Genomic DNA, 25,017 nt, shown 5'->3' with positions numbered 1-25,017 from the left:
TTATTATTATTATTATTATTATTGTTGTTATCATTACCATTATTGTAATTATTATTATCGTCGTTTTAACCGTGTACCATTGTCGTGGATCGAGTCGAATTTTCCAATAGGATCTTCACCGAAAAACAATTTCGAAGTATATTTGATGTGCACACATACAAACTCGTACATAAAAAAATAGGCAAAGAGCCAAGGAAAATAGAAAGATGAAATAAGAAAAAACTGAATAGTATTTTTACCGTTTTTCGTTTTTAGTCGCGAAACGTTGGTAGGCAATTTTGTACTTAGTATCGACCGTAATTATTTTTTGTTGTGTCCCTCCCCCTCCATTTTTTCTTCATCCCTTTGAGCCCCCTGGAAAAATGTTTGTATACAGAAAAAAAGTGATGACCCCTGAAAAAAAAAGTATAAGAAAGAAATGAAATGGAATTTGGCGTTCGCATTTTTATTCACCTGCGTGCTGATCCACTCGGAGCTTTCAAGCTTTTTTAAGGTTTTAATCGACTGGAGACGATACGAGATGAATTTGTTCATTCATGCTCTCATTCATTTGGAGAGAAATGTTTTTTTGAACATTCTATTTAAAGCACTTTCGGAGGAAAAGTTTTTACCCTTTGGTTACAAGTTCAGGTCTGATCTCAAGGTGGACAAAGGGCGATCTCCCTTGCTGCTGCAAATGTAGCGATCGTTGGAAAGCAAAAGGGCGTAAGTTACGATATTTCGTATTCGAATTCGAGCCCCTTCGTTGAAACTGCTTTTGGCAGCAACAGGTTAGCGTGCTGGTGTTAAGGAAGTCGACCAGCAACCGGAAGTGCACTCATCAACGTGTTCAAGAATCGCTTATAGACCAGACCAAGGGAACGGACGAAGTCTCTGGATGTTGAACATTATGCAGCCACCGGAAATCCTCCTTTTTACCGGCCACAACTCCCTTTATACAACGTCATTGTTTGCTTAACATTTGATCGATGATAGCACTGGATTTACGATCGTTTTAATCATCCTGATCTAGGGGGATGAACATTTATCATTTTCCGGACATTCCAGGGGCTGGACAAGCTTTAAGTGAGAAAAAATTCAAGATTTTTTCATCTAATCGAGTGACCCTCCATTTTTTATAATTCCGCTCGAGATTACAATCCCATCGATAGATTTGAACTTGTAGATAAACTAGAAAAAGCGATTTGTTGAATTTTTATTTTTAGTTTGTAGGTGCCTCCTTAATATCCTTGGAGGTACTTTTTTATTTGTGGGGAATCGAAAATTTGTTGAAAAGTCCGAGCTTCAGGCTCTTTTAAGGTCGTCAATATAGTAAAATTACCATTTTTTCATCGGAGAGCTTCAGCGACTCAAATCCCCGCGCACGCATTCCAGCGATAACGGCAAGAGTCCCGAAATTCGAGTCAAAAAATATTTGAATCGCTAGAGCATTAAATTCTGGAACGAAAAGTCTTTGGCCATTTTTTTCTGCGATGCGTTGCTTTTGAGATAATGAGCATGAAAGTGGTGAGCCAATCAGCAGCGCGTGAGCTCCGCCCACGTCAGTGATAGCCCTGCGGTGATTGGCTGGCAACGGAACATTAAAAATCTCGACAACGGTGGGTCGTAGAAAAAAACGAGTAAGGAGTTTTCGTTTCAGAATATCGTAAGTAATCGGAAGGCGCAGCTCAAATACGATTCAAGTCACACCCTGTGTACAGGGGTGCGTTTAACGTCGGCGAAGCTCGCGCCCTCGTGGTAAAGCCGATCAAAAGCTTCTCACGATTCGGCGTACATGAGGTTTCCGGTAGGTGGCGCTTCTCGCCCTCGAGTTGATGTCGCCGGGGTAGTTTACGAGGGGCCAGGGGGGTGAATACCACCCCTGTGTTCGCACGGTGAATGCGGCATGCTCTCACACAATGAAGCTCGTCGTTGTCGAGCAAGCTTTCCTTCGCGAGCCCTTCTATCTTCCCCCCACCCCTGGACAAGCCTCCCCTAAACCTCGCTGCTTCAACCCCCTCTCCATTATTTTTCGGCCTCGGCTCGTTGCGCGATAGAGCTCGTACGTACGGCCGTCAGTCGTGAACTTCGGGCCGGCCGGAGGCGATGCTCGTCGCTCGTGAGCTCGTACACGCTAAAATAGCGTTTACTCGGTCACCGCGTTACGACCCTTGCAGTTTGTGTTTTGTGACATTTTCGACTCGACAGCATCTTCTAATTAAGGACGATAAAAGGGATCACACGATTATTAAGGATTCGGGATAATGAGAGACGTGAGTTTGCTCTACGTTCGGTGAAACCTTGCGTGTTTCTCCAACCCTCTCACTTTTTCATCCCCTCTATTATTCATCCCTTATCATTAAGGTATTTCTTCCTACATTTCCGACATTTTTCCCTCTATTATTTCGTGATTAAACTTCAGTGTGTAACGAGTTTTAAAATGTACCCTCGTCATTTCCGCCCCCGGAGACGACCCCTAAAAACCTCCCTTACGAAAATCCCGTCAGAACCGCGTTCAATTTTTTTTAAATTCTTCCAGTGTCAGCAGATTCGTTCATTTCCGACGTGATAACTCAACCGCCCTTCGATTCTTGGAATCTCTTTTCAAAACATCGTTTTGTCAAAAAATTTTTCAAAAAATCCTGCCTCCCCGCTCAAAATCATTCCATTGGAAAATGTTTGCAGGGAAAAATTGTTGACCAGAGCACTGCCGGCCTAGTGACCCTCAGGGGGTCAAACATCGTCGTCGATAATAGTCACGCGCGTTCGCTAACGAGAATTCTCGGCCTGGTTTTGCTCGTGAAAAAACTGAGGGGTCGGCGTGAACTGTTCGTTGGTATTTTTTAATTTTATTAAAAAAAAAATTTTTTTCCAACACTTTAATTCGGTTTTTCTCAACGAGTACATTTTGAAAATTTTCCTCAAAATATTTGTCTAAATCTATGCTCGTAAGGAACATATCTGTATACTTGAATTAACCTGCAGAATTCCAAGGACCTCGAGGAATTACGCACGCGAACAATGCACACACGACAAGCCTTCTCGCCGTCGTAAACGTGTTATAAACGGCCGAGTCACGAATAAGAGAAAGTAGGCAGAGGGGGGAGCGAGGGAGAGAGGAAGAGGGCACGAGGGTTGAGTGAGAGGGTCGAGCTCAAAGAGGGTCGAAAAAAAATAAAAATAAAAATAAAAAAAAAATAAATATAAAAAAAATAAAAAAAAACTCGAGAAATTTATCATCGAAGCTTCCGTCGAGTTAGTCGGGGCAGGGGGTGGAGACGCCGGGGTTGACCCACGAGCCACACACTGAAGAAAATCGTCGAGTGAACGCGAGGGAAAAATTTCCGCGCGAGAAGCTTTTGTCCCTGCAAAAACTCGCTCGCGACATCGCCGAGTTTCGTCTCCGCTCTGTTTTTCTTTCTTTTGGACGTTTTTCTCCCCTCGCCACTCCTCTCCCCAGGCTCGTTCGAAAACTCCGGAGGCTACTCCGACCACGAATTACCCCCAAAGTCAAGCAGTCGTTTTTGCTCCCTTTATCTTGTCCTCGCGCGAAACTCGACTCGGAAAATCTCTTTTCTTTAAGTGCGTGTCCCGCTCACCGTGCCCCCCAACTTTCGTACGTAAACACCAAGCCTTGAGCTTTCGATCCAACTCGGACAAAGAGCGATCGAAATATTTGAATTTTTTACAACGGAACTCACTCATTCGAGCAAGCTCGGTTCAACGCACTTTCGAATATTTTGGAAGTTTGAAAAAAAAAACTCGAATTTTGTTTTCATACTTTGGAAACCCCGGAAAATGAATTTTTAGCGAGATTATAGAAAATTATAGGAAAAAAATATTGAGGGGTGAAATATTTTTATCAGGTCACTTGGACATGAGTGTTGGGAATGAAAAATCGAATCTCTTCGATCGTCTCCTCAAATAGAGCCTCAGGATAATGATGGGCAACTTTTTTCTTGTCGTGTTATTTTGTCGAGTTATTTTTCTATTTTTTTCCCCTATTATGTAGGGTCATGGAAAAAGTAACTGTGACGATATCAGCCTTATATTTTCTCTCTATTATTGAACCACGAGGGTCACAAAACGATCGATGGGTGTTGGAGCATTCGCAAAGACATCCAATGTCATTCGTGCTGTTTGTATTTACCCTCGGTGAGTGGGATGAAAATAAATTTTTCAAACTTGGATTGTACCAGCATATTTCTTCGGTCTCGTTTCAATCTCGACCAGTTGCATGACATTTAGCTCCATTTGATCAGCCACCGAGTCACGAAACTGTCAGACCGACGGTTTTTTATTTCTATTAATATATTTATTCATTACTTTTTTGTCTTGCGTTTTGAGAATTTTTTTTCAAAAAATTTTGCTTCATTATTTATTGATCAATGACGTGGGCACAATTTTATGGAAAAATAATTTTTCCCCTTGTACAAAAAGGGCTGAAAATTCTCAAAGTTTTCAGCCCCTCATCATTCTATAATTTTGTCATTTCATTCGGATTTTGTTTTTCATCAAACTTCATTTATTTTTCATTGAATATTCAATTTTAAGGTACTTTCATGCGTCAACCAAAGTTTTCCCATTTCTTCTCGGCTCGATGGGGATTCTGGACTTTGTAAGTCACCTTTAAGAGCTACAGCGATGAAAATTATAATACATTATACTGATTACGAGGCGAGCCAACCTGGAAACCGAGTTCCACGAGACCCCAATCGCCAATTGTTTCCTCTCCAATGCCTTTCGAGCCGCACGCTCTCTCATTTATCTCCTTCGCATGTAATTACATTTTTCTCATAATTTTCTTCGCGAAGATGTGATCCCATTCAACAGAAATGACGAGAGAAAAGAGTCGAGAAATAAAATTTGTCGAATTCCACGATCACGCAGTCTCAGAGTGTTGGAAAATTTTAGTTTTCCATGAGTTTAGTGGGGAAAATTCGTTTTCAAATGACGAGAAGATTCCACATCTTTTGTCAGCCTTTTTCCGCGAATTTGATCGAACCACGGCGCTTTGCAATTTTTAATTTTTCTGTACCAACGAGAAGGTTCGGGCACTCAGGAAAATCTTGTTATTTTGCTTCGTTGCACTCACGCGTAATTGGTACAAGCCACTGGGAAGTTGAAAGCGGGAAAGAGAGGCAGAAGGGGGGAGGGGATTAAGGAGTCTGTTTATTCGAGACTCCATAACGAACGACACGAATTATCAACTCGGATTTTCTCGTTATGTGTTTTGAAACTTTGCACGACTAGCAGAGGCGATATAATTTCGTCGGAACTTCGAATCGTCAACGTTGCTACTCGGTCAAAACTTTTCTCGTGAATAACATTTTTTCAACTCGATATTTTATTCGAAATTTCAAGTTTTCCATAATTCAAATCCAAAACCATCATCTCGGTTGAAACTTTGTCATATTTTCGTGAAAATCGTTCGAAAAAGATTTTTTTAAATCGATTTTTTACCATAACTTTTGCCTCAAATTGTTCACGAGTTCGAAAATAGTTATTGTAACAAAAAATTCTCTAAGGATTCCTCACAATCGATTTATAAAGCCTCGGCAAAGTTTGGAGGCTCATCGATTGAGTTTTTCTTGATAAATCTTTGCCACGAACTTGAAAAACACATTTTTTCGAACAAACGCACCAAGGGATTCAAAATTACATTGCAAAAATAGAATTAAAAAATCAATTTTTCAAAAAACCCCTTAAAGCGAATCTTATTCAAACACGAATAAAGTCCGATCAGAAGAAATTCATGAGAACAACCATCCACATTCACAGCTTTCTTCCAATATTTTATTTTCCTAATTTATTAATAATCGCGTAGGAGTGAAAAAACTCGAGTCCAAAATTCGAGCGTTGGAAACAAACTGTAACGAGAAACGAACCGAGAATCGAGAAAATTGATTAAGGTAGATCACATTCCCGTAGGATCGTATTTTATGAGTGTCTTAATTGGCTCGATTTTTACTTCCTTATTAAAGATATTATCACTCTAAATTAATGTCAGAGTTCTCATTCAAAATCGTTAATAAATTTTCTCACCTCATCTTTTGGCGAATGAAATTACAAACCATTGATTAAACTGGGATCCATTATTGACCGAGCCCCAAATTTTATTCGTCCCCGGCTAAAAAACTATAGTTTTTTATGTAAAAAATCGCATCAGAGAGGGCGAAGGGAAAACACAAAGGGAAATGGATCAAGAAAAAAGTGTTAAAAGACAGAAGGTTATGACAGGCATGACTGAAGCCAAGAAAAAACAAAATGTTGAAATAAGCAAATGTGAGGTTATGAGTGCCCATTTTACCAATTTCGTTTAATCTTTAAGGTAATATATTTTAATTACTCATAAGACAATCGTCTCGATTTTTTTCCCGAGACCTTCGTTATATATTTCATTGTTATATTCTGTACGTTTTTCATAAACTTCGTAAGAAATGGTCATTCGTAAAATGGAAAGATAAACGATTTTTTTCCGCATAGTGTCTACATCCCTGAGCATTTTTCTCCATATTTAAGGTACTACTGCACTGCATGCTAGTCAAATGAGTGCTGAATTTTAAAAACGCTTTTAGACCAAGTTTAACGTACAGATTAAATGTATTGTTAGTGGATTTGTATTACAGCATATCTTATTAAGATGTAAAAATATTAAAAACGCTAGTTTTACAAAACCATCAACTGATAGATGCAAATTTCCATGCTGACACATATTCACTGGTATTTTTCAAAGAATTATCTGCGTTTTTTCATCAATTTTATTGCAACAAGTCTCATTTTGTTCGTCAACTGGTCCTCTATGAATCCACAATGTAGTTGTTTTTTGTAACTTGATCGTTTCACTGTTGCAGCTGATTGTTCATTAAGTGAAAAAACTTTTTCATTCATAATTTCTCTCAGGAATGAATTTAAAGGAAAATCTACGTGGTGAATTCGTAGAGGATCGGTTGAGGAACAAAATGAGACTTGGTGCAATAAAATCGGTTAAAAAATACAGACGATTATCTTTGTAAAATACCTGTGAAAATGTGTCATCATGGAAATTTGCATCTATCAGTTGATAGCTTTGCAAAACTATCATTTTCAATATTTTTTCACGTTAATAAAATATGCTTGAATACATATCTACTAACAATAAGTTTAATCGGTAGGTTGAACTTGGTCTAAAAGCGTTTTGAAAATTTAGCACACATTTGACTAGCATGCAGTACAGGAGTGACCTTAAGCACGTTGATCTCAATAACCAATAAGACGAAGCCTGTGTAAATTTCAAGACATTCTTAAGAAAATCGTTTCGTGCATGAACTATTTTAATTGTCATTGATTGATCGGAGGTAAGAACGAAAATGGCACATTTTCGGATATTTTCGACTGGTTTATCTCAGTCTATTACGGGCATGAAGTATCCTGTTGGGAAATTTAATCGATGAAAATGGAGTTCGATTACGAAAGTGCGTAAACGAATCTGCACTTTTTCCAGGATATTTTTTCTCCATATTTTTTCCAATCGATCAATAACGAATCACGATAAATCGAGAGCTTGAAAAATCGAGTTTTTATTCGACGAACTTGATGAACGTTGCAAGCCTCGATGGTCGGACAAATTTTCCATTAATTTTAATAACACCATTTTTCGGATCGATCGATTATCAAAAGTTATTAAAAAGTAAGTTACTCAGTCTGCTCACCTTCGAGTCACGATCGAAAACAAAAAAAAAACAAATACAAAAAAAGGCGAAGACACAAGAGGGAGCTCTCCTCAGAGCTGTGATTGATCGAAAACTACCCCCGGATGGCTCAGGATCGATATATTTATGCGGGAATGTCTGTCCCCTCCCTCCCCCTCCCACCGCTCTCTGTTTCGCGTTCTCTTTCTCATCGAGCTCGTTATTATTGCCCGTGTAATCGGCGAAACTCGCGACCTCGGCCTGCGGGCTTTTCCAACCCCTTTATCGTCAACAACTCTCAGCAGGAATGGTGGTTGAAAAAGGGGTTGAGACTCGATTCGGAGATTGCTTCAGGGATATTATTGCTTCGCGCCCACGAGAATTCCCAATGCTCTACGACGAGATGAGTAGAATTCCAAAGAGTCTCTCTCAACTCTCGAACAGTTATTACTTATTATTCCAGCTCCCCGGAGTTTTAGCCTCATTATAAATTCATCTTCTTTCGCTTAATTGATGGGATCAGGCAAAGCAACGGATGTGCGTAGACCATTATTAGGATCTCACGATTAGACTACTCGACTTAGGACATTTGATTTTTTCATTTATTTCTCAAGTCTTCGTTAGTAAATTTCTATTTTTTCATCCCTTCATCCCCTGCGGAGAATTTGCCACGAAGTGCGGTCCAAAAATGATTGCTTTTCGCTCCTCGAAACGTGAATTTGTACGAAAATGAATGTGACAAGGAATATGGAATTTTTAATGAATTTTTATCCTTGGGAATTCAGAATTTTTGCTCGACGCCGTCGAGTTCGAATTCTGCATAATCGCAGGTTTTCATAAATCATTAAAAAACGATTTATTTTTTGAATTTAAGTTTTTTTATTTGAAGTAATAAAAAAATTATCTCAAGTTTACACGAGAGTGGTTTTCGTATGATCGAAATTAAACTGGAGAAGGAAAAGTGACGTTCGATGAGTCTATCGTGTTGCTGTCGCCCCGAGTGAATAACCGAGCGTAACGTTTTCAAGGGAGAAATAAAAGAGGAAAATAGTGATGGAGGAGAAAAGAGGCAGTGAAAAAGGAAGAAGCGAAAATACGTCGCTGTCGCATTCCGGTGGTGGAACGAGCCTTTGTGGAGGCTTTCTTCCGTCGAAGAGCACAGTTCTCTCAGAAATATTTTCTGATTTTACAAACAGGCCGATCGATAGTGAGGAATAAATAAATGGAACGGAATGTTTTGAAGAAAATTCAAAAAATATGGATTCTTCGGGGGGTTGTTTCTGAGTGGGAAAAATTGGATTCGGGATCGTCGAAATTGGGCGCCAGTGTATCGAGCCAATCGTCTTCGCTCCTTTTCATTCTCACATCCTTTTCCTCCCTTTATATAACTGAGAAAATTGCCCCTCCCCTCCTCGCTGTTCCCTTATTTGTGCACACGATTCTGCTCCCTTTCAGTGGCTTTTTCATTGAAAAGTTGTAGCGGGGGCGAAGCAGTCACAAAAAGGCACAAAAGAGAGGAAAGTCGCCTTGAGAACTCCAGTCTATCGTATTTCCAAGCAAGCCTCACGTTCCTCTGGAAAAAAGGGGTGAATGTTAAAAGGCAGCCATTGTGTCTCGTATTACCAAGTTCCCTTCGATATTTCTGGCCGTCTCCATCGATATTATTCCCTAAGGCATCTACTTCGGGTCGACTCGCGAATAAATTACCTCTGACCTTTATTTTGTCATTGGGAAAAAAACTGCCTCCTGCATGGGGGGTTGAAAAATTGCTTCGTTGAGCTTGTCAATATTTTTGAGGAATTTTGAAAAATTTGAAATTCTCCTTTCAATCGAGGTGGCTGCAAAGATTTTTCGGATTTTCAACCCCCGGGGAACGATGATTTCGAAAAGACAAAGACAAACATTTAAATCGAATCCCCTTAATCAACTTTCCAGATCCAAGAAACTGGGGAATTCAAAATGATTGTATAAAAAAATCGAGAAACAAAGTGTTGCTCACCAACAAATTCCGATTCAGGTAACCCAAATCATGGTGAAAATATTTTTCTACTGGCTGAACCAAATTATTTGGCATTTAGAGAAAAAGCTAATAGTCAATTCGACTGTATTCTCCTCCTTAAGATGATGGATCAGTCGGTAATCACAACCGTGAGTGCGAGAGAGATAGCTGCAAATTTTGAAAAGGAAATTTTTCCACATCGTTCGTCTGATCGAAAAAATAAAAATGTCATCGGATTTTTGGGATCGTGCTGCATACGATAACATTTTTATTATTTTAATCGGACGAACGATGTCAAAGAGTTTCAATTTCAAAAATTCGAGGTGTGATTACCGACTGATCCATCATCTTAATGGATTTCGTTAGAAAAAAGTCTTTTTTTCAGTCATTCATTCAACCAAAAATATCCAGACTCCAGAAAAACGATCCAGTGATCAACCATTCAGGGTCAAAGTCACCTCGAAACTGGGCAACACAAAAAGTGAAAAAAGCTCGAAAACATCGTGTCCTGAGAGTGACGTCGAAAAGCAAATTGAATTAACGAACTAATCGAGGTCCAGAGTACTCCAAGAGTTTGTAGAATCGATTAACGAAATTTTAGACCCACGAAACTAGCTGGTTTCGTTGTAATTCCCATAAATTGTTTGGCTCACAGACAGGACAGTTTTGCAAGTGGAAATGGCCAGTGTGTGGTCAGACATGGGTCAGAGCCTCGAGCTCACACAGCCACGTGTATACACTCCTAGCGAATATCATTCCCTCGGATCAGAACGAAGCTCAAAGTGTGTCGTGCGAGTCTGGGGATGACCACGAGCATTACAATTCCGCAGCCATTTCTATTCTTCGAGCCAATGGATATTGTACGAACTATCCGTGGATAATAACGAGTCTCTCTCTCTCTCTCTCTCTCTGTGTACGAGAGAATGGAAAATCGATCGGTCTGTCCGCAGGCCATCAGCTACACGAGCCTCGTTCCTCGATGAGGAGTGCGTGAGGACGAGCTTTGTACAATACAAACGCGAGGAAAAAGAAATAAAGGAACGTCTCTCACTTTTTACGACCCAAATCCTACGAACCGTAACGATCCGAGTCGTCTCTTTGTTCTTTTTTTTCGACTAATCAGTTATTCCGGCTTACTTGATGTTAAAGGGGCAAAAAATATTGGGAACAGTCGTGAGCTTTTTGTAGTGACGTGTAATTTGTCTGATGAATGGAAAATTCGTGAAATTTTAGCTTCCTCCTTAAATCCTAGTGTTCACCATTTTGTTTGAAATCAATGTTTTTTACAAATTTTTATTATTAAACTTTTTAATTGATTTACAATATTGAATAAAAATAAATTAATAACTAATTTATTAATTTCTTATTCATTTATTCACTTGATTTTTCTTATTTCCCCATTTCGTTTCATTTACTCTTTGACAATATTTGTTGTAATAAAATATTAATGATTCGTCACTTTAATTTGTTAACTTTTCACTCATTTTGTTTCGTCATCTTGTCAATTTTGTTTTTTAGTTTAATTATTGTTATTTTGTAGTTAATTATTTATCGTTAATGAGAATAGAAAGAAAATTAAAATGGACAGGAACTATTTTGGCCTTAGCCTACCGATTTTCAGTCCAACTGCACGAGAAAAGTTTGCTTTCTTTGCTGTGGATCGTTGGAGAAAAACGTCGCGAATGCCTTGACGATCTCATTGCAAATTCGAGTCATGGCTAAATTGATGTCGAGGTGACCCAACTATCTCGGGAATTGTTGAACCACCTGCTCCACGTATTTCTCGTCCCTCCCTTTTTCTCTCTTCTTCTCATCCCCTTCCTCTCTCTCTCTCTCTCTCTCTCGTTCTCAGTCGAAAGAAATTGGATCGAAGTCAAGAAGCGATTTGTCCTACAACGACTAGAGATTCCTGAACTCTGCTCATTCTGCCAAGAGTGAGAAAACTATGTCAGTTGTTCTGGGATCAAGAAAAAGAGGAAGAGAGAAGGGAGGGGAGAAAGTTTAGGGTAAAATGTACCCTTGAGCTTGTCCCTCAAAGTAGGGTGCTTCTTTTCCTACCCTTTCTCGCAGAACCGGAAGTTCCTTTGGGCACGAAAACCGAGGACGTTTTCCCAGACCATCTAACCCTCCATAACTTTTTCTACCCCTTTTCTGTCTCTCTTCCTCCCTCGCCTTTTTTCTCCATTGCTTCCTTTTTCTCTCACATTTCCAAGTGGCTCGCCTCTAATTTATTAATTTATAACGGAATAAATTAAATAAAATATTCCCGTATACGAAAGTCGTAAATTCTCGGGGGTGCTAAACCCCCAACCCCTTTCCCTCCAAGAAGCACTATTAACATAAATACGTCTTCTGGCTTACGAAACGTTATTGCTCCTCTAACAAATTCATCCACGGGCCATTCAACGAGGAATGAAACTTTTCATTCTCAGCACTCTCATTTGGTTTTAGAAGCGAATTTACCGATTCTGTCATTTCGACGACCAACATTTTTCTTTATTTTCATTCAAACAATGATTTATTAACGATAATATTAATAATTTTTTCAATAACATTGAGTGGAAAACATTTATACGAAAAACATTGAAAAATTCGACAATTTTTTAAGTGAAATCAGCAAATTATCAAATTACATTTAATTGGTGGAAAACAAATTTTGCCACGTTCACCAAAAGAGTCGAGTGCCTCGAACCATGTCAAGCTACCGATTCACCATGTGGTAGATAAAAACTGAAAAGTGGAAGAAAAGAGGAATTTGATAGATCGCAAAAAAAATGTTTGTTTTTTTTTCGTTGAACAACCCTTACTTGGCTTTTCTCGAGTGCTCGCCTCCTTTTGCTTTTCATCGTAGGCAGCTCTTCGCTCGCACGAAGCTTTCGGTATATTTTCTCTCCCCTGTGCAATAGTGCCTCGTAGGCAAGGGATGAGAATTTCTTTATATCACGAAATGCTAACGCGATTCTCGGTAAATCTTCCTCCGGAGCAGGCTCTCCGGAGGGTTTCCAAGTTCGTGGCTCCCCGTAAATGCGTTAGGGGTGACCCGGTAAAGGGCATTTAACTTACACATGTGCGGGCTTCGAGATAGGGGTAGGTCAGTAATTTTCGTGCTGGTTGTTTCTCGAAACTGGGTAAATGCGAATGCTTTTCTTCCACTGCTAATTGGCTCACAACCAAGTGTTATTTTTTGTAAATTCCAATGTTTTTCCACCCCCCAAAAATGGGGGTTGCTAAGTAATTTTCCCACGATTTCGGAGCCTGGAAATCTCCGAAAAATTTTTCCCCCGTCAATTGTTTTTCGGTGACGACGATTAGCGCGAGGGGGTGGGTTCCAATTGTTGGCAAACGTTTTTTTCAACCCCCATTGGTTTCAAGGAAATGAGAGCTTATTTCCCGGAGTGTTCCGGTCACTTAGTTACCTACGAATTTCTCCCTAATTAACGGTTTTTCTCTAACGGCAGTTGGCCACAAAAGGGGGTTGCAATGAGGTCTGAGTTTGGTTGGGGAGAAAAAAAAATGTGAATATTTAACGAGGGGTCGGGGTATTCGGTGAGCGTCCGTAGGGCTGTGCTTGCGGGGACCACGCGATCCTCGGCAATCGAGGTTGACCGTTGGTCACGTGATGTCGAGCATTTTGAAAGGGGGTGGCATGGGGGAGGGAAAAAGGACTCGCTTTTCAACAAATTGCGTATTAATAATGAGTCTAATAAAGAAAGAACGGTTTTTTGCTTTCGTGTCGAACTTTTTTCTCGCGTGGTATAATTTTCAGGGGGAGGGATGAAAAGCCGGAAATTCGGATACAAAAGTGAGGATGATCGATGCGCTGTGGCTTGAAACGCGAATAACTCGCTGAAACGAGGGGCGAAAAATTCGGGGATGATTCGCTAAAGGGGGGACGATATCGTCGCTGCGCTCCAAGGTCACCGACGTAACAACCCCAAAAAATGCTGCATTTCCCTTCTTCCATTGACTTCCCTGAAGCAAGGTCATTCCAAGACTCGAAGGGACTTCTGGGAACGAGCGCATCGAGAATCCATCGTCCCACTGACCCAGAGCACCCCTCAAATATTTTCCCACTGATAAATCAAGATAAACCGCTTGTCGAGCAACTTTTTGGTCTTGAGATCGATCGATCAAGGTTACTTGAGGCGTTTGTGCTCTCGGACCACTGGAGAATTAATAATCCAATGTGAGATAAGGCAGCTTGCACACGAATGAGGTAACACACGATCGAACTTATCCTCCCTCATCCCCTAGTCGCTGATAGCCCGATATGCACCTACAGCGTTTACGTTCCCTGCGCATATTCGCTCGAGATATTCACGAGGGATGAAGCAGCAAAAGATAAAACGCGATCCTGTTATTCGGTCATTCGAATCCTCAATTTTTCGACAATACTTGGCATGCTTTGATTCACCAAGTGGAATGAGACTAAAAAAATCGTCATTCGATATTGAGCCATTTTTTCATCCCCCCCTCTCAATATTTCTGGAATTTCTTCGTTCGTGCGGCTGAAAAAATGGTTCGAAGCAGCTTCCTTTCATCGTTTATTCAATCGCATAAAGACGTGGAAGACAGAAGAGAGGAGGACAGAGAAAATGTAACACAGGAGGACCATCGGTCGGGGCTCGATAAAACCTGGAGAGTATTTATAGGAGCATCGTTTCCAAAGGACAGTAGTAGAGCCAGTACGAAAAAGCACACGATGAAGTGTAGTCTCGTGGAGCATAAAAGTTCGCAGTGATGAAAGTGAGCGAAAAGGTAGAAAAAAAGAGGAAAAGAGAGGTTCGATATCACGTAGAGAAAGAGAAACGGAGCGAAGCTCACCCCCCCCTGTGAGAACAAGCGTCAGGGGTGCTGCTCGACTCTGCCAGAGGGATTGTTGGGCCGTGAAAACGCCCGGTCGCTCCCTCGCTTTGAGGTACACACACACGTACACGAGTACGATCCGATAAGATTGATTTCCGAGGCCAACGAAATTCACCTCCAATACCGACTGTGCTTGCCCACCGCCTAACTGGATCGTCCGATACAGCCGCCCCGTCGATGATCAAGCAATTGGAGCTTCACACTTGAGTTTACCGAAAATTTGTCAAAGTTAACTTGATTACTGCTTAAAGTAATTTCCTTTCCTCGGCCTCGTTCGAAACAAACTCTCCGAGGCGCTCCGCCTTCCTACATTTTCCGGTTGAACACCCCCATCCTGAAATCGAGATTGCCATTGCCAGCCTCAATTGCAGTTTCACTGATAAATTTGTGTTCGTATTGGAATAATCGTCAGACTTCCGGGCTCGAGCTCGTGACATACTTTGCTTATTTAGCTTGTGCTCGGCATGAACAATCTTGGCAGATGTGCAGGGGTGAAGACCTTCCTAGAAGGGAATTGCCAGTCGAAGGGTATGGAAAGCTTGAAAGCTTTACGAGGATCGCACCTGGTGTCCTGAGTTAGTAGCTAGCCTCGGAAGCCCGGAGTACAATATCGGAAGGGTACCTTAACACCTGGGAAACTTGGTGCTTCCCCAGGAGAAGCTCCTCCCGGATTGAGCTCCAACAACAAAGTATTTTCGACGTCGTTGCCTCAATACCGTTTTACGAGCCGGGAGCACCGCTGTGAAAGCTTCATTCGGAGAATTAAGCTCCCAAATAGATTTTTTTACGATCCAATATGCAGGCTTTCCGGAATCATTGAAAATGGCGAGGAGCCCATTGGGAAAATGATACTTGGGCTATGCAGCAACCAGCTTTTGATCGACTCGTTCAATAACGTGGCCAACTATGAGCCCACGTTTGCCTGCTTAAACGCAAAGCCAGTGTGGCGAAATTGTGCATCTTCGGCTGCAATAAGCCTCGTGACGTGGACAATAGCACGAGGTCGATAATTCAAGCACGGAAACAGAAGCAGACTGGATGATTTCCGACACGTGGTTATGTACACACTGTACGTGATCCTGATCCAAGCGTAACTATGATTTCCTGCGATGTGGCGCGAGTGCTGCTAGCCCAGACTTTAACCACCCACTAATCATACCTCGAGACGACGTCGACAATGTGTTCCGTACGTGCTAAAGTGCACCAGCACTGGGTACATGCAAGGCTTGTACAACAAACCTGGAATAACTACAGGAGCATCGAGTCCGAAGCTGATATGTTGGCAGCAGGCTTAGAAGTGACCAGTGTTGTCTGTATCAACACTTTGTGCCCTAGAATTATTGTTACAACGCTTTGGGTATGATGGCTCAGGTCGGCTCAGTTGTAGACCTCGTTGGAACGTGCAGCAACCGAGTGGTGTGCAGATCCAAGTGTCAAAACTCAAAGAAAAATGACGTTGAGAATCTGAACGTTAAACGGATGATGATCCATTGCCACGAGAATTGGGGTTCGGTCTCAATGGCAGGATCCAACGTCCAGGAAGCAGGCCCGATGTCATCAGCATCCAAAAATCAGTTCAACGTATAATCATCCTTGGAACAGCCCCAGCTGGGATCATCAACTGTGATTAATGGAACGATGGCCTTGGGGAGATTTGATCTATTCGGATTGCTGCCGTTATAACTTCCGGGATTATCAGCCAACGCTATTGTCCTGGAATCAGTCGAAGATGTCGTCATCCATAAATCTGCTCGTGTCAACAGCCACAATCCAGTCGTAAATGTCGTATGAAACTCAAAGGAAGATTTCATCACCCAGTTATCCTGGCATCACACTAAATCCAGTTGACGACGGCATCAAACCGGTGGAAATCCTACTCCAAATTCCAGGATCGAAAGATCATTTTCGAGACCCAGAAGTCAACTGTTTAGCAGCTTGCTATATCGAAGCAGCCTCAGGATCCAAAGACACCTGCTCGAGAGGATTGGATTTCGGACATGATCATCAGCCATCAACAAAATTGATGGCAACTCCCACCGAGATTGGCACCATTAAGATGTCTGGCCGGACGCATTTCTCAAACTACCCGGGGACTCTGGAGGCAGCAGAGCACAATGTCCGGATCATGGACCAAGCAATCGACTCTGGGCATCGATGCAAGAGCCCATACAAGTCGGAAGGTTGGACAGCGGATGGCGTTAGGAAAAATAATGAATTGGGAAGCGGTTGGGAGAGCTTAACCCTGGTTATAATGCAGGGATCAATGCGCGAGGCTATCATCCGTGTAATCGTTGGCGTAGTATGGCACATGTAGTATATGCAGAGGGCATTGATGGAGCGGGGGAAAGCCTGCTAGCTTCTGAATGAAGCCGGCTTCGTTGGCTGCCCTTCTTGGCTCTGCCACAGAAACTCTAGCCTGCTGTGTAGCAGTATTGATCGCCCCACCCTCGCACACGGTGAAACGCCCACGAGTCTGTGCGGTGTACAAGCGCCCTTCTCCCCTGCTGGCTTGTACATTCCGTGCCAGGAGTGAGGACTGGCTTTCCTATAGAGCCGTTTCAACCGCATCGCAGCTCCACCACGAGGCTTTCCTTCTCAGCATTCCATCAGTGGGCTACGAGGCGAAAGGAAATTGAAGAGAGCTTGTGACTCGTCCTCCGAAGGCCTTCTGGACTCGACCAACAACTGCAGCCAACCAGCAAACAACGAGGCTGCCTTCTCCTCTTCTCTTTTCATCTTCCCAGTGTCTTACCAGCGCTGATCGCTCATTAGCTCTCCTTCCCCAATCTTCCTAGTTCTCTTGTCTTCCCTGTCGCACACGAACGGTTTTCTTCAGTGTCAAGGTTGCTTGGGCAGCCCCGAGGAAACAATCCCCTTCATTCTCCTTCACGGAATCGAAATCGACAGCGGATGTTCCGTACCCTCCATCCACGAGTTAATCCTCCCTTCTCTCTTCCGACATGAACTTCTCTGCGGATACTAACATTCGAACAAAACGAGGCTGATGATAGAAGTTGGGGATGGCAGCTTCGCATCCGACACCATCTTCGTAAGTGCCCAAGGCCACTTTCCTTCACGGTCCTTCGCCGAGGTGTAATCGACTGTATTAAAATAACCCCCGCTCAAGGCCAAATGACTTTGTAAAAAGCACAGTCGACTGATCATCGATCCACGCCTGGACCAAGCGATGGAACGGGATCCTTGTTCATCTCCGCCCCTCCAGTTTCAGCCTCACCTCTTGGTTAACGACAGAACACGTCCCCGGGTGAGCAACCGTCAGACAAAAAATGGCCCAATCCAGGACCATGGAACCATGTGCACTCAACTCGTCTCCGTCACTGTCAAGGTTGATTCGCACGCGTACCGCGTACGTGGGCACGTGAACGCTCGTACCTTTCTTCACCACCCACGCTTCCGGGATGGGAAAAACCCTCCCACATATTCCCGGGACTCTCGAAAAGCGACGTCTCTTTCTCACATCTTTTTCCTCGCCTCTCTCTCGCTCTCTCTTTCTGTCAAGTTGATTTCCGTCTTTTGAATAAATGCACGATTGGAAGGTCCTCCTTTGTATCTTTCCGTTTCTTCTACCTGCACACGTTCCTATTGACGCACATGGAGCGAGAGCTCCTGAGAAATTTAAGGGGGAATTTCAGTGTGACAGGCTGAATAATGAGGTGTTGTTTGGGAATTTTTCTTGAAAAAACGACTCCATCAAATTATCTGAAATTTCGTGTGTATTCATTATTGAAGTAATGGAGTATACGAGGAATTTTTTTTTCAATCTGCAGTTTATTTTATTAAGCAGAGGAGCGCTCGCAAAATGGCGTCTCGAAAAAAGACTTCCGGACGGTTGACAGCACAAGTGGCACAGCAAGCATCTGAAATAAAAAACTCAAAAAGATTATCAAATTATAAGAGCAGAGCTATTATTATATTACATCGCAGAGCGATTAGAAAAAAAATGGCCCCCGTTTAAAAAAATTCAAATTCCACACAAAAATTTTGCAGTAAATTGTTAATAAAAAAAACTCTGCGATGCGACGATGGCGATAAGTTTTCTGAAGAAAATCCTCTTCGAATGAAGTCAATTGGACGAAATTTGACAGAGTCATGCTGTCAACCAGTTCAAAAAACATTGTTTCGAGAAAAACGCGTTTCTGCGGATGAAATCCAATGATGTTACTTGAACATTAACATGAAACAAGTTCTTACCGACCAGTCTGCTGTCCCTGGACCATACAGAAGCTCTTTTGCGCCCAAGCTTTTTTCGTTTCACACTGATATTCCCCTTAACGCGACAAAAATTCCGACGTTTTCCTCGCTTCCGGAATGCTCTCTATTCAATCACCGTCCTTGTCTGCGTCCTGCCACCCCCTGCGGCATCCCTTTGTGCCCGGGATGTTTTCATTCTCTCCCGCATTTCACTTCCGATTCGTACCTTCTCAATAGAAACTTTTGCAAACGTCCATCTGGCCACCTGTTATCAGTGAACCATGGCAAACTCCCACGGTTACCAGACCACTGGATACCGCTCCAGTCTTGTCTTGGAGTGGGTAGAATTTTTCTTGCGACATCGAAGCCAGGAACGAGGCAACATTTTGCCAACCCTTTCAAGGTCGAGCCTTCCATTCGATGGCTGAATACCAGGACCCAACTTTTTCAGCTGTTGTCATCAAATTTATTAATTCACCAGCCAACGCGGGGGTCCCCAAACTTTCTTCCCTCTGGATTCTCCTCCATAAACTTTGCCCGCGGAAGCAGGTCCTCCAACTTTTCCGTCAAGACTATACGATCCATCCGAGAGATGATACTCGTAGCAAGACATTCTCCGCGGGCGAATGCATAAAACGTATGCACTCTCGAGAGCCTCGGACTGCTGGATCAACAGTTAGTTTTTCTGTCTCACTGGGCGCAGCCCTCGACAAACGTGTCTGGCAACTTTATTGCTCGTATAAAAGAGAGGTCGTAGTTCGAGATATCGTAAAATAAAACAACAATGGTCTTCCAGGAAGCTCCATCTTTTCCGAAACTTTGTAAATCCAGATGAAAAAAAAAAATCCCCCGGAGACACGATCCCATCGATTCTGAGTAACCAAAAATAGAAGCCTCCTGATCTCGCTCGAACTGTCTCACGAAAAATGCCTTCGTACAGTCGCGCCTGTTTGAGGCATTATACGAAACACCTTCGCCTACCGAACCATCCACACAATACTCGACTGTTAAATCGTCCAATTACCCGAACGCTACCTTCCGCAGAGATTCCATCTTAGATTGGAAATCGGTCACGACACAGCAATAAGTACGAACAAGCATGCGCTGTCTCGCCTCTCCTTCTACCTTAATGTTTCCTTTTACCGTTGGCCTCTCTTCTGTTCCAAAATAAATATTTCACAGCTGACGCATTCGCTGGATGCAGGGCTCTTTCTGCGTTATCTGGTTTTTGTTTTTCATTTTCCTAATTATTTTGACTCCGCAATTGAGTTACGGAGGAGACGAATCCACCGTAATTTTCTATAAGTCTTCTCGCGAGCTGTGAGAGTCGCTTTAATTGAATTCTCGCTAATCTTTAGGAGAGAGCAATGCCGACTGTAAATTCCGCGATTGTCGGCGTTTCAGTTCGGCTGGGTCGCTGACCGTGGATCGTTTCCGCGGAGCAATAGACAATGTGAAAATTTCAGCAACGATCAAGGGAAAGGGAATTTCTTTGCTGACGAGGTTGGGCTGCCGTAAAAATCGACTGGCAGGTGGCGCCACAGGGTGCTGCGCTGAGCCGTTACTCTTTAAAGTTTATCGTTAAAGCTAAGGCCGCGTGAATGAGCCACATATATTGAATTAAGTGCACGAGCTAACCAATTCAATTTAGATCGTCGAAAGATTTCGTGTCACGTAACATCGCGAGAAGACGGATGTCGGGGGACGAGGCGGATAAAACCGCTCAAAACGAACAACTTTACAAGATCGTTAAGGGTAGCTTGATAAAAAGAGGGTGAAGCAAGCCCTCCCGAGGGTGTGAGAAGTTTTCTTTTCTTGGACTGCTCGCGCGAGGCTTGTATATACTTAATTCGGATCACTGACCGTCTAGAAAAAAGCTTAAAGGCGAGTGTGAGGCCAAGGGGTGAACGGGGACGGCGCGAGGGTGAAAGGGGTTGGAGGAAACCTCGTGTTATATGGCCACGAAGAAGCCGTAGACGGTGTAGACCGCGTGCCAACAAGGCAATTGCTCGAAAGCTTTTCTTCGACTATACTTTCCACCACAACCCCCCACCCCACCCCGCCGTTCATCCCTCGCGAACACAGGTACGCAGAAACGTTTGTGTGTGTGCGCGCGTCAACGGTCCTCCGTCTCCGGAGTTCGTGCCTCGGTGAGCGTCGATTAGAGGATCATTTATTCCAACAGCCTTTTACCAAGAATTCGATAAAATTAGCTGCCTTTTTGTCTTTTCGTTTCCTCACGTGCTCTTTCGATCTCTAACGATACTCAGGACTGCCCATATCGGTGAAGAATAAAAAAGGAGGTCGAGGATGGCGAGCAGCACCGAAGACTACGGCTCGGAGCTCCAGGAACTCCAGTGGGGCGGGGGCACCAGCAATTCCCACTTTCTACGCAATTCCGGCAGCCATTACCTTCGCACCGGAAGTGGAAGCGGATACTACGAAGCCGAAGATCTCGAACCAGGTGGACGACACCAGGCCGGCCACCATCGCGGATACTACAGCCCACCTGGCACTAACTACACCATCGTCGAACGACCACCCAGCGCACCCCATCATCATTCCTCTCATACCACACCCTACAGACATAGCAGGACACATACCACGACAACAAATCCGGTCGCTGTCGCCGGAAGCGGCGCTATCTCCCCCGAACAGGTCATCAGGTCAGTTTATCCATGCTTTCATTTTTTATTTTTCCTGGACGGAGCTTCGAAACGTCCACGTACTCTGCAGCTCGAAAAATGGGGCATAAAAATAATGGGGCTGTGAAATATTTATGCTTGTCTCGTAATTGTACCAATTAAAGTGCATTTTTCATTGGTCTCTGAAGAAACTGAGGACTTTTGTTGCAATCATGTTGAAAAATTGCTTCTCATTTTGAAAAGTTTTGGCTTCTATTTGAGAATCGACATTCGAAATTGACGAGCCAAGATTCATTTTTTCACATTTCTTTTTCCTGATCATTCTCAGCTCATTATTTATTCGTTTTTTATTGCTTTTATCGAGTTGGATCCTTTCTTGGCATCCTAGGAAAAGTAATTGTACTCACTTTTTTTTTGCAAGCCTGCCCTCCAATCTATAATCTCAGTCGAAATTGTTTTTGTTAAATATGGAGATAGATTCGAATAGACATTTATCTCGAATGACGAAGACTGCTTATGGTCCTTTAATCGGAAAATATTGAAATTCGAGTTAATTGTGTATCAAGGGTTTAAGCAGAACGCACAATAAATAGTTGTTCATTTCGAAAAAATCATAGATTCATGACTAGAATTTTGTGAGACGACTGACGTGAGCAAACGTAATAATCTTGGTTTGATAACTAAGTTATTAAATCAGATACGATTTCCTTATGTGTAATCAAGCTTAATAAGTGAAAATATATCAAGCATCGCGAAATATTCACATTTACAGAAAAATCAATGATAAATAAATTGAGCAACAAACAAAAATAGCCTCAAACTATATTTTCACTTATTTTTATAGTTTCTTATGTTTTAGTAAATCATCAATTGTAAACTGTCAGTATTCACACTAGATAATAAACGTCGAGGATATAATAATCGAACACAAAAACATTTTGAAGACGAGGAAAAGGAAAATAGTCGTGCCCCGGAATATTGTTGCTACTGGAAATATTAGTGAACTCGTTGATTAAAATAATTTCGTGAATTTTCATGAAATTCTGTTGTCCTCTGTTCCTGACGAGAATAGCAGACTTTTTGGAAATGGAGCACCGAGTGAAAGCAGGAGACCGAACGACAGAAGAACGCCAGCCTCGAGTCCTGCGAGTGTTTCCGCTGTGAGAGCTTCGAGTGCGAATCCAGGACAACAACAACAGCAAAATGTGACGAATTCGCAGACGTCGCCTGGTCCCCAGCCGCTCAGTCTTCAGGAGCTCACTGTCAGAACGATTACGATGACGAGGGATCCCCCCGACTCCCATCACGGTTTTGGAATTTGTGTCAAAGGTGGCAAAGACGCTGGTAAGTTTCAAAGTTAAGTTTCGAAATTCATCTGGTTTCGTGTCTCTATCGAATCGCACGACGATCGAGGCTTCTTTTCAATCTCTTGGAGTTTCGAGTCACTGGGCTATTTTGTTGGGACGAGATCATTCTTCATGGCCGTCTCTTTCGCCCTTTTCTACTTTTGTTTTCTCATCGTTGTGCGAAGGAGAAATGGACGACACTTCGAATCGTCCCTGTTTCCGTCCACCCATTTTTTCGTCCAAATCAATTGGAAAATTTAAAAAAAAATCAATAAATAGTCGAATAATATTCCTGGTTGGTGGCAAACAATTAATCAGTCGAGTGCATTCGAGCTTCGATCGAGCAAAGTTCACCTTCAATTTGGAGTCCATCGATCGAATAACGAAGAATTTCGAAAAACGGTTTTTTCAAACTGTCCAAATAAAAGAAATATTTTCTCATGGGGATGACGAATTCGACGGAGTCGTTCACGAATCCAACAGTTAGAAAAACGTAAATTAATAGGAGCGAGAGGTGTGCAAGGGTGCTGTGTGAGAGTGCATTCGACACTCACGTATGCGAATATCTTTTTGTCCTTTTCTCGCTGTACCGCAGATGCGCAGTCAGGTAAAACACACGCCTCGTAGTTACGAAAAAAATCGCCAGAAAAAATATTCACTTTTTCAAACGAAAAAGAAATAGCAACGGAGAGTGAAATTCCAGCCTCTGTGGGAGCAGGGCCGAACGAAGTTGGAGAGTTGAAAAAATGCTGAGCTCGTAACTAACTCGATTGAAGTTCCGGACCGAGTTATTCGCTACCACTGAATTTTTCAGTCTCCGTTGCTTTCCACTTTATTTAACGTTACCATCAGTTATTCGTTAAATGGAAAAAAAAAACAAAAACAAAACAAAAAATAGTTCAACAACAAATACACGACCATCGATGTCGCATGAAAGTGTTTCCTGCAGAATTACGTTGCATGAAATCGTCCAACGCTCATCTCACCAATCCCAATATTTGGTGTTTCATTCCCAGTGAAAAATCAAACACAAAAGTTTTTGCGCTCTCTCCCAGGACGTCAAAACCGAAGCCAATTCCTCGAACTTGAAGATTATCGAATTTTGAAAAAGTTTTATTGAAAAGTGCATGAAATTATGGATTGTGAAAGAATGTCAGAAAGCGGAAGCAGCTGGAATAAAATTTCCACTATTTCAAGGGGAAATTGTTTCAAAATTTATTTCCAATGGATGCAGAAATTTCGTTGAAATTAAATTTTTCACTAATCCGGTGGAGTCTGGGAAGCTCCGAGTCGTAAATAAAGCTTTTAATTATTTAATCACTCCATTGAATAATTCTGTAAATTACGTTTGAAAAAAGAAAAAAAAATATAATTAAAGCAAAGCCTCCCTGGAGGTGTCGCAGTCACTTTTTCTTGTTAAATCGCCAGCCTCTTCCCCTTCCCAGGTTTTCAACGAGCCCGAAAATTTACTCATCCTCGTACATCTCCATGGCCAACTATATAGATCAACCCTGGTTGTACCACGAGCACGAAAAATTCACTTCATTATGTCCACGTCACTGGGGGGAAAGACGAAAAAAACGGGGAATTGTCTCGAGACTCGTCGATCCATCGAGATTTGATTAAAACTCGAACGAGCGTGTTAAATCGAGTATTTTATAGATAGTATGTGTTGCATGTGAAAGTGCTCTCTCCTTCTCACACGAATTCACTCAAGCCTCATGTTCGTATGCATTCAAATCCAGCATTTTATGACATTCTATTGATTTTTTAACACGAATGTCTTTGGGGCTTCGAAGACCTTAAAATTAAATTACCTTCGCCCAAGGGGAATTTTTTGATACGTGGATCAACAATTTTTCCAATTTTTATTCTCTTTGCTCAAAAAAAATCGTACCCTTAACGGGTAATACGAATTTGATTCACAAATAAAAATCAGTTGAACAATCGACAAGCTTTTGGAGGACATTTTTTGTTGGTAGCAAATTGAAAATATTTACGTTCATACGCCTTGGATTCCCTTGCAATGCTCCGTGCCATTTGAATAAAAAAGTCAATCGACTTTTCAAACTTTATTTTCAATGGGATTGTCCCTTAAGAATAATTCGATGATACGACAACGATACAAATTGTTTGACACTGAATACACAAGCAGTTTATTCAAATATATTTTCACTTTTCATTTTCTTATTGTAATACGTCTCTACCTTAACGATCGAGTATTATTATTCTCCATCCAGGGAGTGGGAGGGGCGGAGGTGGATTGAACGTGAAATTCTCTTTCTCTCGTTCGCGATACG

General features: G+C 42.2%; 1 protein-coding gene across 9 annotated transcripts in view; it reads left to right on the top strand.

The window, feature by feature from the left end:
• The first annotated feature begins 2,069 nt into the window (after positions 1 to 2,069).
• LOC122418233 (whirlin) overlaps positions 2,070 to 25,017 on the top strand; it is a 71,970-nt gene continuing 49,022 nt past the window's right edge. For 6 of the 9 annotated variants that reach the window (XM_043432347.1, XM_043432346.1, XM_043432345.1 and 3 more), the window contains exons 1-4: positions 2,070 to 2,252; positions 20,997 to 21,392; positions 22,444 to 22,715; positions 23,313 to 23,324. In XM_043432347.1, coding sequence (XP_043288282.1) covers positions 21,037 to 21,392; positions 22,444 to 22,715; positions 23,313 to 23,324 — 640 coding nt within the window. In that variant the 5' untranslated portion in view covers positions 2,070 to 2,252; positions 20,997 to 21,036. The remainder of the gene's footprint in view (positions 2,253 to 20,996; positions 21,393 to 22,443; positions 22,716 to 23,312; positions 23,325 to 25,017) is intronic. The other 3 variants (XM_043432349.1, XM_043432344.1, XM_043432348.1) reach the window with 2 other exon arrangements.

Source organism: Venturia canescens, chromosome 11 (assembly GCF_019457755.1).
Source record: "Venturia canescens isolate UGA chromosome 11, ASM1945775v1, whole genome shotgun sequence".
NCBI classification, from domain to species: Eukaryota; Metazoa; Arthropoda; class Insecta; order Hymenoptera; family Ichneumonidae; genus Venturia; species Venturia canescens.
The sequence above is the reverse complement of the archived record's forward strand: the minus strand, read 5'-3'. Positions and strand labels throughout refer to the sequence as shown.